This window comes from Podarcis liolepis (genome assembly GCF_965112155.1).
Source record: "Podarcis liolepis genome assembly, chromosome: 10".
Taxonomy (NCBI): Eukaryota; Metazoa; Chordata; class Lepidosauria; order Squamata; family Lacertidae; genus Podarcis; species Podarcis liolepis.
In genome coordinates, this window is record NC_139562.1 from 69,045,565 (window position 1) to 69,059,393 (window position 13,829).

The 13,829-nt window shown below is 43.7% G+C and overlaps 1 protein-coding gene across 1 annotated transcript; it reads right to left on the reverse strand.

Annotated features, from left to right (window-relative positions):
- Positions 1 to 1,309: 1,309 nt before the first annotated feature.
- Positions 1,310 to 12,684, reverse strand: PMPCB (peptidase, mitochondrial processing subunit beta). Its single transcript, XM_083464077.1, has 13 exons — positions 12,077 to 12,684; positions 10,662 to 10,802; positions 9,459 to 9,545; positions 7,393 to 7,522; positions 6,453 to 6,651; positions 5,417 to 5,496; positions 5,087 to 5,199; positions 4,142 to 4,285; positions 3,180 to 3,340; positions 2,290 to 2,375; positions 2,126 to 2,214; positions 1,693 to 1,768; positions 1,310 to 1,613 (listed from the first exon to the last, which is right to left on the reverse strand). Exons 1-13 carry the CDS (start codon positions 12,167 to 12,169, stop codon positions 1,549 to 1,551), a joined length of 1,464 nt encoding a protein of 487 aa, XP_083320203.1. The 5' UTR covers positions 12,170 to 12,684; the 3' UTR covers positions 1,310 to 1,548.
- Positions 12,685 to 13,829: the final 1,145 nt, after the last annotated feature.

Sequence of the window (13,829 nt, forward strand, 5' to 3'; positions counted from 1 at the left end):
TGTAGAATTTGCCACTTGTGCCAGGGAGGGAAAACCCTGGCTTACCAACTTTTACTGCAGGCAAGGCTGTCCCAGGCAAAGCTAATCATACACTATGGGTCCCCACATAACATGTTTTAACAGGCAAACTCTGCTTCCAAAACTAATCAGGAGACAGAGGAAGCTACAGACCCTGTCTTGGCAGATAAAAATGTAAGAGCCGTAAAAAGCTTTAAATAGGCGCCAGGGATTGAATGCGATGCTAGATACATACAAAGCACACATTCACTGCACATACCTCTTTAATTAAAACAGGCTGGCCAAAAAAGACTTTTAGGATTGCATTATACCATTTGAATCGAAGACATATACCATGACCACTTGCAAATGTAGAATTGTATCAAATGAAGAAATAGAAAAGAGCAGGGAAAACACTAGAATTTTCTTTCGATGTTAACTAAATTCAGAGTGCTGGGCTTTTTTAGTTCAGTGCTATTCATTTAGGGTTATTTGTGGTGTTCTTTATTGAATCGAAACATAAGTGAACTACGTAGTGGATTTCAGAACTGGGAGTCCCCAAACTTCACTGCTTAGTCAGTGGGAAGTGGGGACACAGCTGAGTCCTGTTGCAGCTACCCGGAGAGAGAATGATTTCCCTCCATGAGCAGTTCACCAAGTTTGTGTGTGAAAGAGCACAGACCTCAGAGGGGAAAAGATTCCTTGTCCCTGCTTTATGTGCTTTAGTCTTACAGCAAGTGCCAATTCATGGTGGCACAGCCAGAATCCACACTATACTTGCATCAAGCTTATGTTGAAAGTCAAACTGCAGCACTGGGGTGCTTGTACAGGATTATAGAAATCACCCTATAACTTGAAACTAAATAGCTTTTGGAATAGGAATATCTATCCAATTCTGAACCCTAATTTTGGAAGTCTGATCTATTATAAAGTCAATACAAAAGTTATTGAGCAGTTAAATCGGGTGGTGGGAGTGAGTGTTATTCACAGGAAGGCTAGCTGGTGGCCTACTAATGGCAAGTGTTAAAGTTTACTGATCATTTGAAACTTTTGTCTTACTGTGCCAAGACTTAAGTATTCTTTCTAGCTTCTCAATACGTGAAATAAATAGAACTTGCTCAGCAAATTCTACTAGACAAAAAACAATGTGAACAAGGTTCTCTCTCTCTCTCTCATTCTAGGAACTTGTTGAAATGGTTAAAGCGAAGAAAGCTGCCCAAGAGCAAGTAGTGAATGCTGCTAAGACTAAGAAATGAGATTCTCAATGACAATCTTAGTGTGTTCTGTTTTGTAATAAAAGTACAAATGTATCATACGGCTTTTATTATTTATATAGATAAGTGTACACTTCTTTGTGGAAACAGAAGACAAAATGTTACGTAGTGAACTTTGTTCCACTCAGGCAGCATACTTGGGTTTGTTGTTGAACATCAAAGCAAAGTTTTAGTTAAGGGGGGAGGAATCAATTTGCCAGTCTTGAAAGTTCAAAGCCATCATCACAAATCTCTGCAAATCATCCCTTAAGCCTCCAGGAAAGCTTTACGATAAATGTCAAGCACGAACCCAGTACATTCCACTACGGAGTCTGTTGTAATCAGGGAGTTGTTCAAGTGGCCCTGAAATTTTAAAACAGAGATAATTACAAAGAGCAGACAACTTTTTTAAACAAATGGCAGCTAGTACTGAAATCCTTACCAACAGCAGCAATTGCAGGGCACTTATCATAAATATACTTTGTGCAGACGTCTTTGATTGTTTGAGCATCAATTGCCTGAAATACAAAGAACACAGTAAGCCTTTAATTTGTGACCATTTTATGTGACAGTGCAAATAGCTGAAACCTAAAAACAAGTATCCATCAGCATAGCTGAGGGTGTCTATATGCTATATCAAACATTACACCAAGAAGAGCTACAGCCCATGAAGTACGTAAGAATTTTGACAAACATCCAAGTTTTCCTGAGACCAGTTAGGAGCTCTGAAACACAGCTCTCAACTGCTGGAACCCTACTTTTGGCCAACTCTCTTGTAGCTGAGATTTCAGCATAATGTGCAGTAAACAAAGCCATAACTCTGAGCTGTTATGTTAAGATGGCTAAGAAAAGCACCAATCCATTATGCTCCTTACTTCAATTCTTGCTTCAAGTTCAGGAATTGGGATTCGACGATTGTAACACAACATTTGTCGTCCAATGTCTTCACAAATGGGAGTGGAACCTAAAATTAGACATTCTTAGCATGTGTGCAAATTAATTAGACCGGACTTTTAAAAAGAAAACAATCAGATCATACCATCCAGTTGTAACAACATGTTGGTTTTCAAAAGATTCTTCGCACGTGCAACCTCACTTTCAGTAACACTAGTACACAGTCGTATCCTAAAGACAATGAAAAATAGAAATGTGTGTTAATAATTTGGCTGCCAGTGTTCTTCATGATATACTTCACTGGGCTCACTAAGAACAAGCAAATGCACAATCTAGATAATTTAGAAAACAGGCCTTTATGAATAGCACATAGAACAATTACAGCTCCAGTAACCTGTTCCTGTAAGCTAACATCCCAGTGAAATAGACGGGCCAAGGCCACAAGAATTGCAGAATCATAATGTAATACAAGTAATTTATTTCTTATACCCCGCCTATCTGACTGGGTTGCCCTCTGGATGGCTAATAATGGTAGAGTTGGAAGCGACCCTGAGAGTCATCTAGTCCAACCCCCTACAGTGCAGGAATGCTGCCCGCAGCCGACCCTTGTTGGGCTCGAACCACCAACCTTCTGGTTAACAGCCAGATGCACTGACCCATTGACCTGTTAGGTTCGAAACCCAGCACCAAATATGCCAGTGCATGCATATTCTCCTACCCTTTGTAAAAAAAAACAAGGCACAAGAGTAATTGCATGGTATCCTCTAGATCAGGCATAGGCAAACTCGGCCCTCCAGATGTTTTTGGGACTACAACTCCCATGATCCCTAGCTAACAGGACCAGTGGTCAGGAATGACGGGAATTGTAGTTCCAAAACATCTGGAGGGCCGAGTTTGCCTATGCCCACTCTAGGTGAAATCCTGCACCAACTTTACGTAAGCTACTGCTCTCCTGTATGCATAAAACATTACCCTTCAGGGCGTTTGTTGCTTTCATTCCATATCAGCTCCTTTCAGATATGGTCACTTCCTTACCATTCTCTCTGAACAAAGTGCATCATGTCTTCTATGGTTGATCCCTCGCAAACCATATAGACACCCCACAGTCCAGTATCTGTGTAGCAGGTGTTGAAGGACTGGAAGCTATGACAAACGTTGCCATGGCATGCAACTTGAGCAAGCTTACTAGACAGATTCTGTTGAAATGAAAAGAGGAATATATTTGGGGTAGAAGGGTATCATGAAGCTTAGACACAGATGTCTTCATTCTAGGCACTTCTTAAATGCAGATATTTTTCTACCCCACACTCATCCATCTACCAGCTTCTAAGTGGCAAGTACCGTATTTTTTGCCCCATAACACTCAGTTTTTTCCTCCTAGAAAGTAAGGGGAAATGTTTGTGCGTGTTATGGAGGGAATGCCTACGGGTGGCATGCCTACGGATTTTCCTCCTCTAAAAACTACGTGCGTGTTATGGTCGGGTGCGTGTTATAGAGCGAAAAATACGGTACTAATCTATAAGAACAAGTTTAGAGACAGACAAATCTAAGCTAAAATAATGGCTGTTGGAATTGAAAGGAAACTCGGTTCAGAAGGGGCTTGATTTCTGCGAAGGACAATGTTAACGTGTCATTTTCAGGTAACTCTTTTTCCCTGCAGGACTAACGGCAACTGGGGGAGGGGACAGAATTTGCCAAGCAAAAGCACAGGTGAAAATAATTCAATCCTTTCGCTGCCCACAAAGCTTTTAACCTAATAATATCTCCATATCACATCAGTTTTTGCTCTTAAGTGGCAGGGAAATGGATCTACAGGACTCAAGGAATGACTTATTTTCAAATAGCTATAGGAAGTATCAAGACTTGTCTACGTTTACAAAAAAAGGGGGGAAAGATGATACTCGAACTGGGCTCATCTTTCACAAGGAGACTGTATAGACACAACACTGCAACAATCCTTTACTTGAAACTGGTTAGTAATGTTGAGGCTAACTCACCACACCACCTCCAAAGGATCGATCCCAGTTGCCTATCAGAGTATTTGCCACCATGAGAGGAATGGTGTCCGGGTGACACCAGCCGGCTGCTTCAACAGCTATCGCAATGTGGGCCAGAGGCATCTTATCATCTCGAACACGAATCTGATAAAGCACCACAAACAAAAGGTTTCAGGTACCTTTCAAACAGGCCAGGAAGAACCTCAGGCCCTGGGGCAAAATGCAGCCTGCCAGATCTGATCCTTGAGACTCCACAACTTCAACCATCTTGGCCACACACCTCTTTCTCCAGGCCATACCCCTCTCCAACACAACTTTGCACCCTCCTCGAGTGCAAAGTTTTTGCCCGGCTGGAATGAGCCCATGAACTTTGCCCAGATGGATGGAGGACAAAGAGGAGGATGAGCAGTCTAGTTAGAAACTAGCCTATTGTAATAAAGGTCCTTCATCGCTGCCTCTAGCTTCACCTACCATTGACATGTGGCCTTTGGAAGACTGCCCAGGAGGGGATGTGGACCTCTGTCTGAAAAAGGCAGCCCCTTCCCTGCTTTAATGTAAAGGCCAAAATGGATGGAAGCTAAAAAGACACAGAGAGCCAAATTTGCCTAATAAACTAAATCCATTTTACAGCTTTTATTTCCACTATAATGGCTCTGTAATAATGTCTAAACAAGCCATCACAGCAACTTAGCAGAGGTTAAATGAGAAATGGAGGGAAAGTCAAAGCGGCAAAAGAAACAGGCCAGAAATCCCATGGGTGCTGTAATGCAACACTAATGGTGCTTCAAAAGATGCCGACCACCTCTGCTCCTTTATCCGGTTTCTCAGCAGCTTTTGCAGCCAAACCAGAATCTCAGCTAACCAAATACCTTGCATAACTATTACATTATCAGTGATTTTTCAAGCTGCAGCTTGTCTGGGTGGGAGGGAAAGGCCTCAACTTACTTCACTGCCCGTGAACCGGCAAGGGGGCAAAGGCGGCGCTCCTCCTTTTGCAACAGACGGCAAGTTACCAAAATGGTACTTGGCTAGTTCAAGCAATTCGTCATGAGCGACTCCTAAATGAGATGCATGTCAGTTTAGGGGTGATATATGTAAATGAATCAGACAAAAAAGCAATTAAATACTTCATTTTAGAATCCAAGGTAATACTCAGCTAAACATTGACTATTTTATCCTTTCTGATTCTGAACAGAGGAAAGATGTACTTCTTAGTTGTGTAAACATCACAAATACCACAAACACTGTATACATCATACAACAGCGGCATCATACCTCCCGCAGCAGCAAGTACCATTCTGGGTCCTTTATAATGTGTTGTAATATACTCCACCAAGTCATTACGGTTAATGGACCTACAAGCAGATCAGCAAAACAGTGAGAAAGAAAATAATATGATGCATAGAAGGGCAACAGAACGAGATAACTTGTCTACAGTTGAAAGCAGTATGCCACCGTACGAAGCAAAATTGCTTCTGATGTTCAATATGTATAATTTGGGAGGAGGGAATGGCCTTGCTGCTTTTCAAGAAGAGTCCACCAGGGGCAGAGTCCCCATACATGGTTTTTATGGCCAGGAGCTCTCAGGAGACAAGTGAAACACTAACAAACTCCTGTACACTAAGAGCAGATTGCAGAAGAGCAGAGCATTCAAACTCTGAAACAATTAAACAAACTTAGAACCAACTAGTTGATTGCTATGGAGAAGAATTACAAGGATTTGTGTCACCTTCCACTAATCATGTTACAATATCCAATTAAGAGTGGGGGGGGGAATTGTAACCTGGAAATACTGCATTTTTCTCCAGGTGCAAAGTGCAACACATAGTATACTTGGCAAAAAAAATGCAATAGGTCTGCCAGAAAAAAACCCACCCTGTAATTTCAAGAATGAGATGGACTATGCACAACAATTTCAATTAACTTTCAATTAAGAATAATGAACTGTGCAGAAAGGTTGGAACACGATTCCCCCCACCCCCAAAATAGTAATCTTTGCTTTGAAAACTGTAGTATCATTTAAGGTTTTAGCAGGGAGCACAGCTATAGTATACCCTTGACCAAAGAATGGTACACTCCTATCTGGGATGGTCGTCTTCTTCCACCAAGTGCACAGCTTTGGGAGGGAGGGAGCGAGGGATGCATGTGGAGCCGTGAGGGAGGAAGGGGACACCAGATAAGCTGAATCAACCCTGGCAACTAATGGGGTGACAGATGTCGCAGCCAGATCGCCCTCACATCATTGACCATAATAAAACGACTATACTATAAAATATCATTTAAGAACTGGAGCAACAAAAGGGAGGCATACTTTATGTTTTCTGTGGGTCCTAATATGGTCCGTCCCAGTGCTGTATTTTGATAAGCCGTGGCATGAAGATAGTCAAAGACAACTTCTTGTAAATTAGTCTCAACTTCCTGCATTTCTCGAAGGATCACTCCTCGCTCCCGTTCAATCTCTGCCTCCCCAAGTGTGCTATTCTGTATGATATCAGCAAGGATCTCCACAGCTGGAAGTAAAATAAGAAAGAAATACATCTTTTTAGAAAGAAATTGGGGAAATGACAATTTTATATTTAGAAACAGCCAGGAAATGGGTGCATAACTTTGTGCTCTGGATTTCAATTTATTTAAAATTCTATCCTTGTCACAGGATCCATATTTGGAGCCAAATATGGTACACGATAAACCATAGCTTACTCTGCATATGTGAATCACACCCAAGTTGCTCATCCCATTTGGTATTAGGAGGAAACTAACCACAATCCTTGGCTATCCTTAGCAGGGATCATGGTTTGCTTCACTCTACACAAAAACAACGATAAGCAAAAGTTTATTCCTAGATTACCAATTGTGGTTTCTTTCTTTCACGCACTAGCAGGGAGAAGTGAAGTCACACAAATCAGTCGTGCACAGTAAGCCATGGTTTATACCTAACCGTGATGTGAAAAACATTGTCATTAAGTATACTTTCAGGGTTCAACTCCTGAGCACTCTTATTTGGAAGGAAGACCCACAGAAATCAAGACCTGTTTCCAAAAAAATCAAGACTACTTCCAAATTAATTATTACAGTCCGGCCTCAATTTTAAAAATAGTATAGAGAGTATGACACAGAAAGGCATAAATAAAGCAAGCCCAGCGCACAGGGCCCCCACCTTGGTGTTTTTGCAGATGTTGAACGGCCAGTTAATCTACTTTCAAGATCAGTTCCTTAGGAGATAAAATCTAAATTCCCAAACTCACAATTACCTCTTGGCAGGTCTTTTGAGAAAGCCTTTGCATAATATACAGTTTGTTCTCTTGATGTATAAGCATTAAGGTGAGCACCCATGTTTTCAATCTCCAGTTCCAGATCCAACTGGGACCTTTTTTTTGTCCCCTGCAATTTTGATATAAGAAAGAAAACAGTAAGAGTACCTCAGTGGAAAAAGAGGAGATAGCTGAAATGACGCGCTGTATTTCCTTATCAGAAATAAACAATGTAGTTATCCTACATCAGGGACCCCAAATTGATCTGGTCTAGCAAGTTTGTCTTGGATGTCTACTGGATTATCTACTTCCAGTTTGTCAACAATAACCAGGGCAGGTATATAAGGCACCTGCCTCACATAGTGTTTGGTCTATGACAGGCTTCCTCAACCTCAGCCCTCCAGATGTTTTTGGCCTACAACTCCCATGATCCCTAGCTAGCAGGACCAGTGGTCAGGGATGACGGGAGTTGTAATCCCAAAACATCTGGAGGGTCGAGGTTGAGGAAGCCTATGAGTTTAATTTGATCAAAGAATGGTTTTAGACATCAGGAAAAATACTGCAGTCACCTGACACACGGTCCCAGCAATATGTGCACCCAATATTATTAAGCAGAAACTCTAGTTGCTTGGGTCCTGGTTACTGTGTGGTTTTTCATGACATCATGAAAGAGCCAAAGTCCCCTAAGAAAAAGGACTCAAAGGTCATTTTTCTGGTAAGTCCCCAAATGGTTTATGGAGACCTCTTCTCCCAAGATACCAAAGCCTTCTTTTTTTATTAGAAACTGTATGTGATGTGATTTCAACCAGCCTTTTTTGGGTGCGGCCCAGGTTACTTTACTTACTATTATAGGTTTCATAATTTTAAACAAAGCATTACTTGTCTTGTGCATGAAATACAGAGCAGGCTAAAATGGTATAGAAGTTAGCTAACAAATTTGAGCACAAAATGATTATTAGCATCTAAAATACGTAGGTACAGTCCCCCAGGTCTAAATGAACAAAAATGTATATCCCCAGGGTCTATCATAATGTAACACACAACACAATCTTTTATTTGTTTACTCCCACCAAGTTCAACAAGACTTACTTTCAGGTAAGTGGATAAAAAATTGCAAGGCTACACTTCTGTTATGTTGCTGGAATCTCAGAAGTCACCCAAAATTTAAGATATAACGTATCAAAACTAATTCCTGTACTACTTGACTTATCACTCTCAATATTTTTAAAAGCCTTGTTTTCTTAATAAAGATCAAAAATTGTCTCAATCTGGTCCATAAGCTCTTATTTGATTAAAATAAACCAGTTTGTATGGCTCACTCCCCAAACAACGAAGATGATCAGAAATATACTCAACCACCTTTGAGTTTTACAACCTCTAGATGGAGCAAACAGAAATAGTTCTTGAATTAAAAAAATACGTATGATCTGAAGTCTTGTATGGTTGTCTTGTATGATTTGCAGGCAAGCTTTCAGAGTGCAGACTGCCCAATCTCCTGGCACAGCCCAGAATGCCCCCTTAATGCTGATAGGTCTCCATGCTTTTGCCGCAACTGTTGTGTGGGAGCACTGCGTCACATGCTCTAAAAAGCTTTCTGCAAGCATGGCGTGTCATGATGGAGTTGCATACCTCACCAGAATGGAGCACCCGCTACGCGTGAATCAGCACCCTGTAATGCAAGGAGCCAGGTCTTCCTAGAGATTATGATGGTTGCGCAGTCAGCAAATTTCACAGGCCACAACATACAATACAAATGGGATAGATCCTTCGGAGGAGCAATAAAAGAACTTCATCGGCCTTATCCGGCTGACAAGCTGTAAAGTAACTACTCGTCCTTTAACCTTGGTGGCTACTTTCAAAACCATTAAGCCTTAAATACTTGGGCCAAGGTTATTTCACCACAGCTGACTTTATTGGAACAAGATATAGATTGCTTACATGCTTTGACACTGCTTTCTAGTTTTCCAATCTGAAGCTAGGCAGAAGGTCTACTACTGAATTAAAGATGAACACAAATTAATATTTAATTGGAAAAACAGCATGGGAAAGTTACTTTGAGAACTTGCCTTAAAAGCCATATGCTCCAGGAAGTGAGCTGTTCCATTGTTTTTCTCATTTTCGTATCTGCTTCCAGCGTCAATCCAAAGTCCCACCTCGTTCAAAACAAATAATTAGTCTTACCAACCAATAAAACACAGACTGAGATTCAATATGCTGTGGAGGCAGAGTGCTCCTATCTCCCAAAGGGGCTGGTCGAGAGGCGAGAGCCTGACCAGGCTGCAAGGTGGTGAGCATGAAGGTGGAGGGGCACAGAAAGCAGTGGGCGCTGATGGGAGCAGTGGCCCAGGCCCGGGAGGAAGAGTCTGCTCCCACAGAGGGGGAGGAGGTGGCCGCAGAAGAGTCTGATCCAGGGTTGCCGCAACAGCGCCTCCACTCGGCACTCCTGGCACTGGCCTCGCCAGTGGCGGGGGGAACATGGCCAGCAGGCAACTGCGGGGCACACAAGGGCAGCCCCAAGGTCTCCCAGTCTGGGTGCCTGCCAGTGTGCCTCCCAGCCTGGCTGAGAGGGAGGGAGGGAGGGGAGGGGAAGCACTGCCACCACCACCACCCAAGGAGGGAGGAAGAGGAAGATAGGAAAGTGCCCAAGAAAGCCCCCCACTCCCCCAGTGCACACATCCACACCAGCTGCCCAGTCCACCAGGGGGAGGAACACTTGCCCTGCCCCAGGCACCAGCATCACACGTTGCGCCTCTGGTGTGTGGAAGAGGCATGGATTCTATTTAGCAATTAAGGCTGCATTAGGATAATGCAAAGGCAACCCAGACTCAGGAATGCTCCCACTGCAACCACACTGCACCACAAAATCACCACCTGATCAATGTATTATCATATTGCTGGTGCATAGTGGATCCACCCCACTGATCCACTTTGGTATCTTGAATCAATTTCCAACATCAGAATACCAGCACCGGTGACAACGGCTGCTATTTCCTATAAGAACAGTTTCCCTGCTGATGCAGCGATCAAAGCAATTAGGCCTTAATATAAACAACTATTCTACAAGCCAGGAAAGTTTACATTAAAATCTCCTGCATAAGTAAAGCATACCCTTAATGAAGCATCATTAATATTTACTAGGAAGCCTTGGCATTTAAATTTTCCTTCAGTAAGGATGCTATCATTGTTCTTTACAAAACCAACTTCCCGATATTTGAAAAGGCAAAGATTTGAAAGGCATGGGGAGTATTTCACTCACAACTGTTACTTACTGTGCATGTTGAAATCCCAGAATCTTCAGACGCTACCCTCAAGCCGTTATCTAGAGAAGATACCTTCGTCTCAGGAACATTTAGGACAATTTGAGATACTGCCTTGGTAGCTCTGAATCTGCTTCTCCCAAGATGTACAGACTATTGGAAAAAGTGACCAGTGAGGAGTATGATACAAATGCTTATCTCCACTTACAAGGAAGTAAAGCACGTTTATAAAATTATGTGAGAGCAAACAGAGTTCCAGTTGCTGTTCTATGAGAGTTTAAGACAATAAGTGCTCCCAAAACTTTGTTCAGTATTTTCTATCTACAGAGAGACATACTGGGAAGCAAACCTATGTGGAGCCCTCACTTTAGGGTTGTTGAGACAACCCTCTCAAATGTTAAAAGAATGCAAAAGGGAGCCACCAGATTGTGTGGGCTGGCTTTTCTGCTTGCCACCTATTACCAGAGCTTCCATGTGCGAGGGATAATTCAGAGCCCCCACATGAAATAGCTCAATGCATGTGGCTACATATGGCCCCTTCTCACAGTTGCTGGAAGCACAGCCAGATGGCACATCAGGAGAAGAAAGGGCCGGCCCATGTCCTTAAAATTTAACGCATGGGAGGGTTTTTATTATCCGTTACAACCGAAAGACATATGGTTACTGAGTGATGAGAGTAATGTGTTGTAAGATGCAATATTCACTATTGCTTTGGTGTGTTTGGGGGCACATTCTGATACTGAAACTAGGCTTCCGACACGAAGGCCACACTCGATAGGAAGACCTAGCTCCTTTCCCCAGAATTACCCTTTAAATAAAGCGCTCACGTTGGAAAAGGTGAAGAACGATGACTGCCCTCTTGGCCAAGCTACCTCCTGGACACTGACAAAGCAGAAAGAACTAGGAGGAGCTGGATGGGGATCAGTGGCCATTCATAGGGTGGGGAGCATCCCTCCTCACAACAGGGCGTGGGCTGTTTCCCAGCACAGGGCAAAACAACAGCCACCACCTATATTTGTAGGGGTACCTACAGAGCAGATACATTAAAAAGTCACTGCACCAAAAGGAATAATTGTGAAAAATAATAAATAGGGGGGGGCGGCCAAATTTTGTCCTTGCTCAGGGCAGCCCTGCTCACAACACCTTGTGAAGAGTTAAGAAGTACCAGGCGACATCCCAATGCCCCCACCAAAACTGAAACCAACAGCACGGACTACAATTCCCATCAGGCGGCGCGCTACGGACTCCATCAACGCGGAGGGAATGCCAGAAGGAAACCACGCGCGGCAAGACCGCCAGGAAACTACGCGCCCCAGCATGCAGTGCGCGGCGACCAGACAGGCGAGAGCGCCTCTCGTTCCGGCAGCAGCTGCCTCAGAGGCCCGAAGGCTCGGCAGCCGTTGGCCGGCGGAGCTCCGGTCACTCACCCGTTTCCCTAAGGCTGAGTTCCGCGAAAGGAGGAGGCCCGGGCAGGCCCCCAGGAGACGCCCGCCCGCCAGCCGACCCGCGGCCGCCGCCATTTTCCTGCCGCAGCCGAGCGGTCCGCCGGGAGCATTTCCGGAAGAGAGAGTCCTGAGGGGAGGAAGCGCGGGGGAGGGGTCGGTGCGCAACGGGGAAAGGTCGCCGAAGCAGAAGCGCCCCTCGTACTTCCGTTCCGCTTTCGCGCTCTTTCAAACGCCTTTCCTTGAGTTCTCAAAATGATGTCAAATAATCCCCCGCCGACCAGGTCGGCGAGGCGAGGCGAGGCGACGCAGGATCGTAGAATCTTAAGAGTTGGAAGGGACCCCCGGGGGTCATCTAGCCCAACCCCCTGCCAAGCAGGAATCCCAGCTAAAGCATCAATCCAGTCCCGGCTGAAAAACCTCCAAGAAAGGAGAGCCCACAATCCCCCGAGAGAGACCGGTCCACTGTGTAACAGCTCTTATTGTCAGAAAGGTTTTCCTGATGTTTAGTCAGAATCTCCTTTCTGGTAACTTGAAGCCATTGGTTTCAGTCCCACCCTCAAGAGAAAACAAACTTGCCCATATTCCATGTGAACATTCCTTGAGATATTTGAAGGTGGCTATCATATCTCCTCTCAATCTCCTCTTTTCTAGGCTAAACATACCCGGCTCCTTCGACTGTTCTTCATAAGGCTTGGTTTCCAGACCCTTTTATCATCTTGGTTGCCCTCCTCTGTACATGTTCCAGCTTGTCAATATCCTTAAATTCTGCTGCCCCAAATTGGACACAGTATTCCAGGTGGGGTCTGACTAAGGAAGAATAGAGTGGAACTATTACTTCCCTTGACTGGGACACTATACTTCTCTTGACACAGTCTAGAACAGCATTAGGGTTTTTTGCTGCTGCATCACACTGTTGACTCATGTTAAGCTTGTGGTTCACTAAGACCCCTAGATCTTTTTCACATGTACTGCTAGTACGCCAGGTGCCCCCCACCCTATATTTGTGCATCTGGTTCTTCCTGCCTAAGTGCAGAACCTTACATTTGTCCCTATTGAAATTCATTTTGTTAACTTGGCCCAGTTCTCCAATCTGTTAAGATCATTTTGAATTCTGATTCTGTCTTCTGCAATATTAGCTACCCCTCCCAGTTTGGTGTACTCTGAAAATTTGATGAGCCTCCCCTCAATTCCAATATCCAAGTCTCTTATAAAGATGTTGAACAGTAACGGGCCCAGGACAGAACCCTGTGGCACCCCACTTGTCACTTTTTTCCAGGATGAGGAGTACTGTTGCTTCTTCCACCTTCTGGGAGATTAAATTGTTAGCAACGCAATGGAGGAGTTTGCCGTACCTTACATTATTAGCACAGATAGGTAGCCGTGTTGGTCTGCCATAGTCAAAATAAAAAAATTCCTTCCAGTAGCACCTTAAAGACCAACTAAGTTAGTTCTTGGTATGAGCTTTCGTGTGCATGCACACTTCTTCAGATACCACTTCTTCAGATGCACACTTCTTCAGATACTTCTTGGTATCTGAAGAAGTGTGCATGCACACGAAAGCTCATACCAAGAACTAACTTAGTTGGTCTTTAAGGTGCTACTGGAAGGATTTTTTTTTTATTATTAGCACAGTTTGAGTTCCAGCAAATATCAGGGAAGTTTAAGCTTCCCATGAATACCATATCTCACCTTTTTATTGTTTGGTAATCTGCTTTATGAACACATCATCCAAGTC

Coding starts and splice junctions, on each gene's coding strand:
- PMPCB (XM_083464077.1), bottom strand. CDS start 12,169: ATGGCGGCGGCCGCGGGTCGGCTGGCGGGCGGGCGTCTCCTGGGGGCC. Junction 9,546..10,661: donor CTGGGATTTCAACATGCACA/GTAAGTAACAGT, acceptor GTTTTGAACGAG/GTGGGACTTTGGATTGACGC. Junction 1,769..2,125: donor AACTTGAAGCAAGAATTGAA/GTAAGGAGCATA, acceptor TTTGTATTTCAG/GCAATTGATGCTCAAACAAT.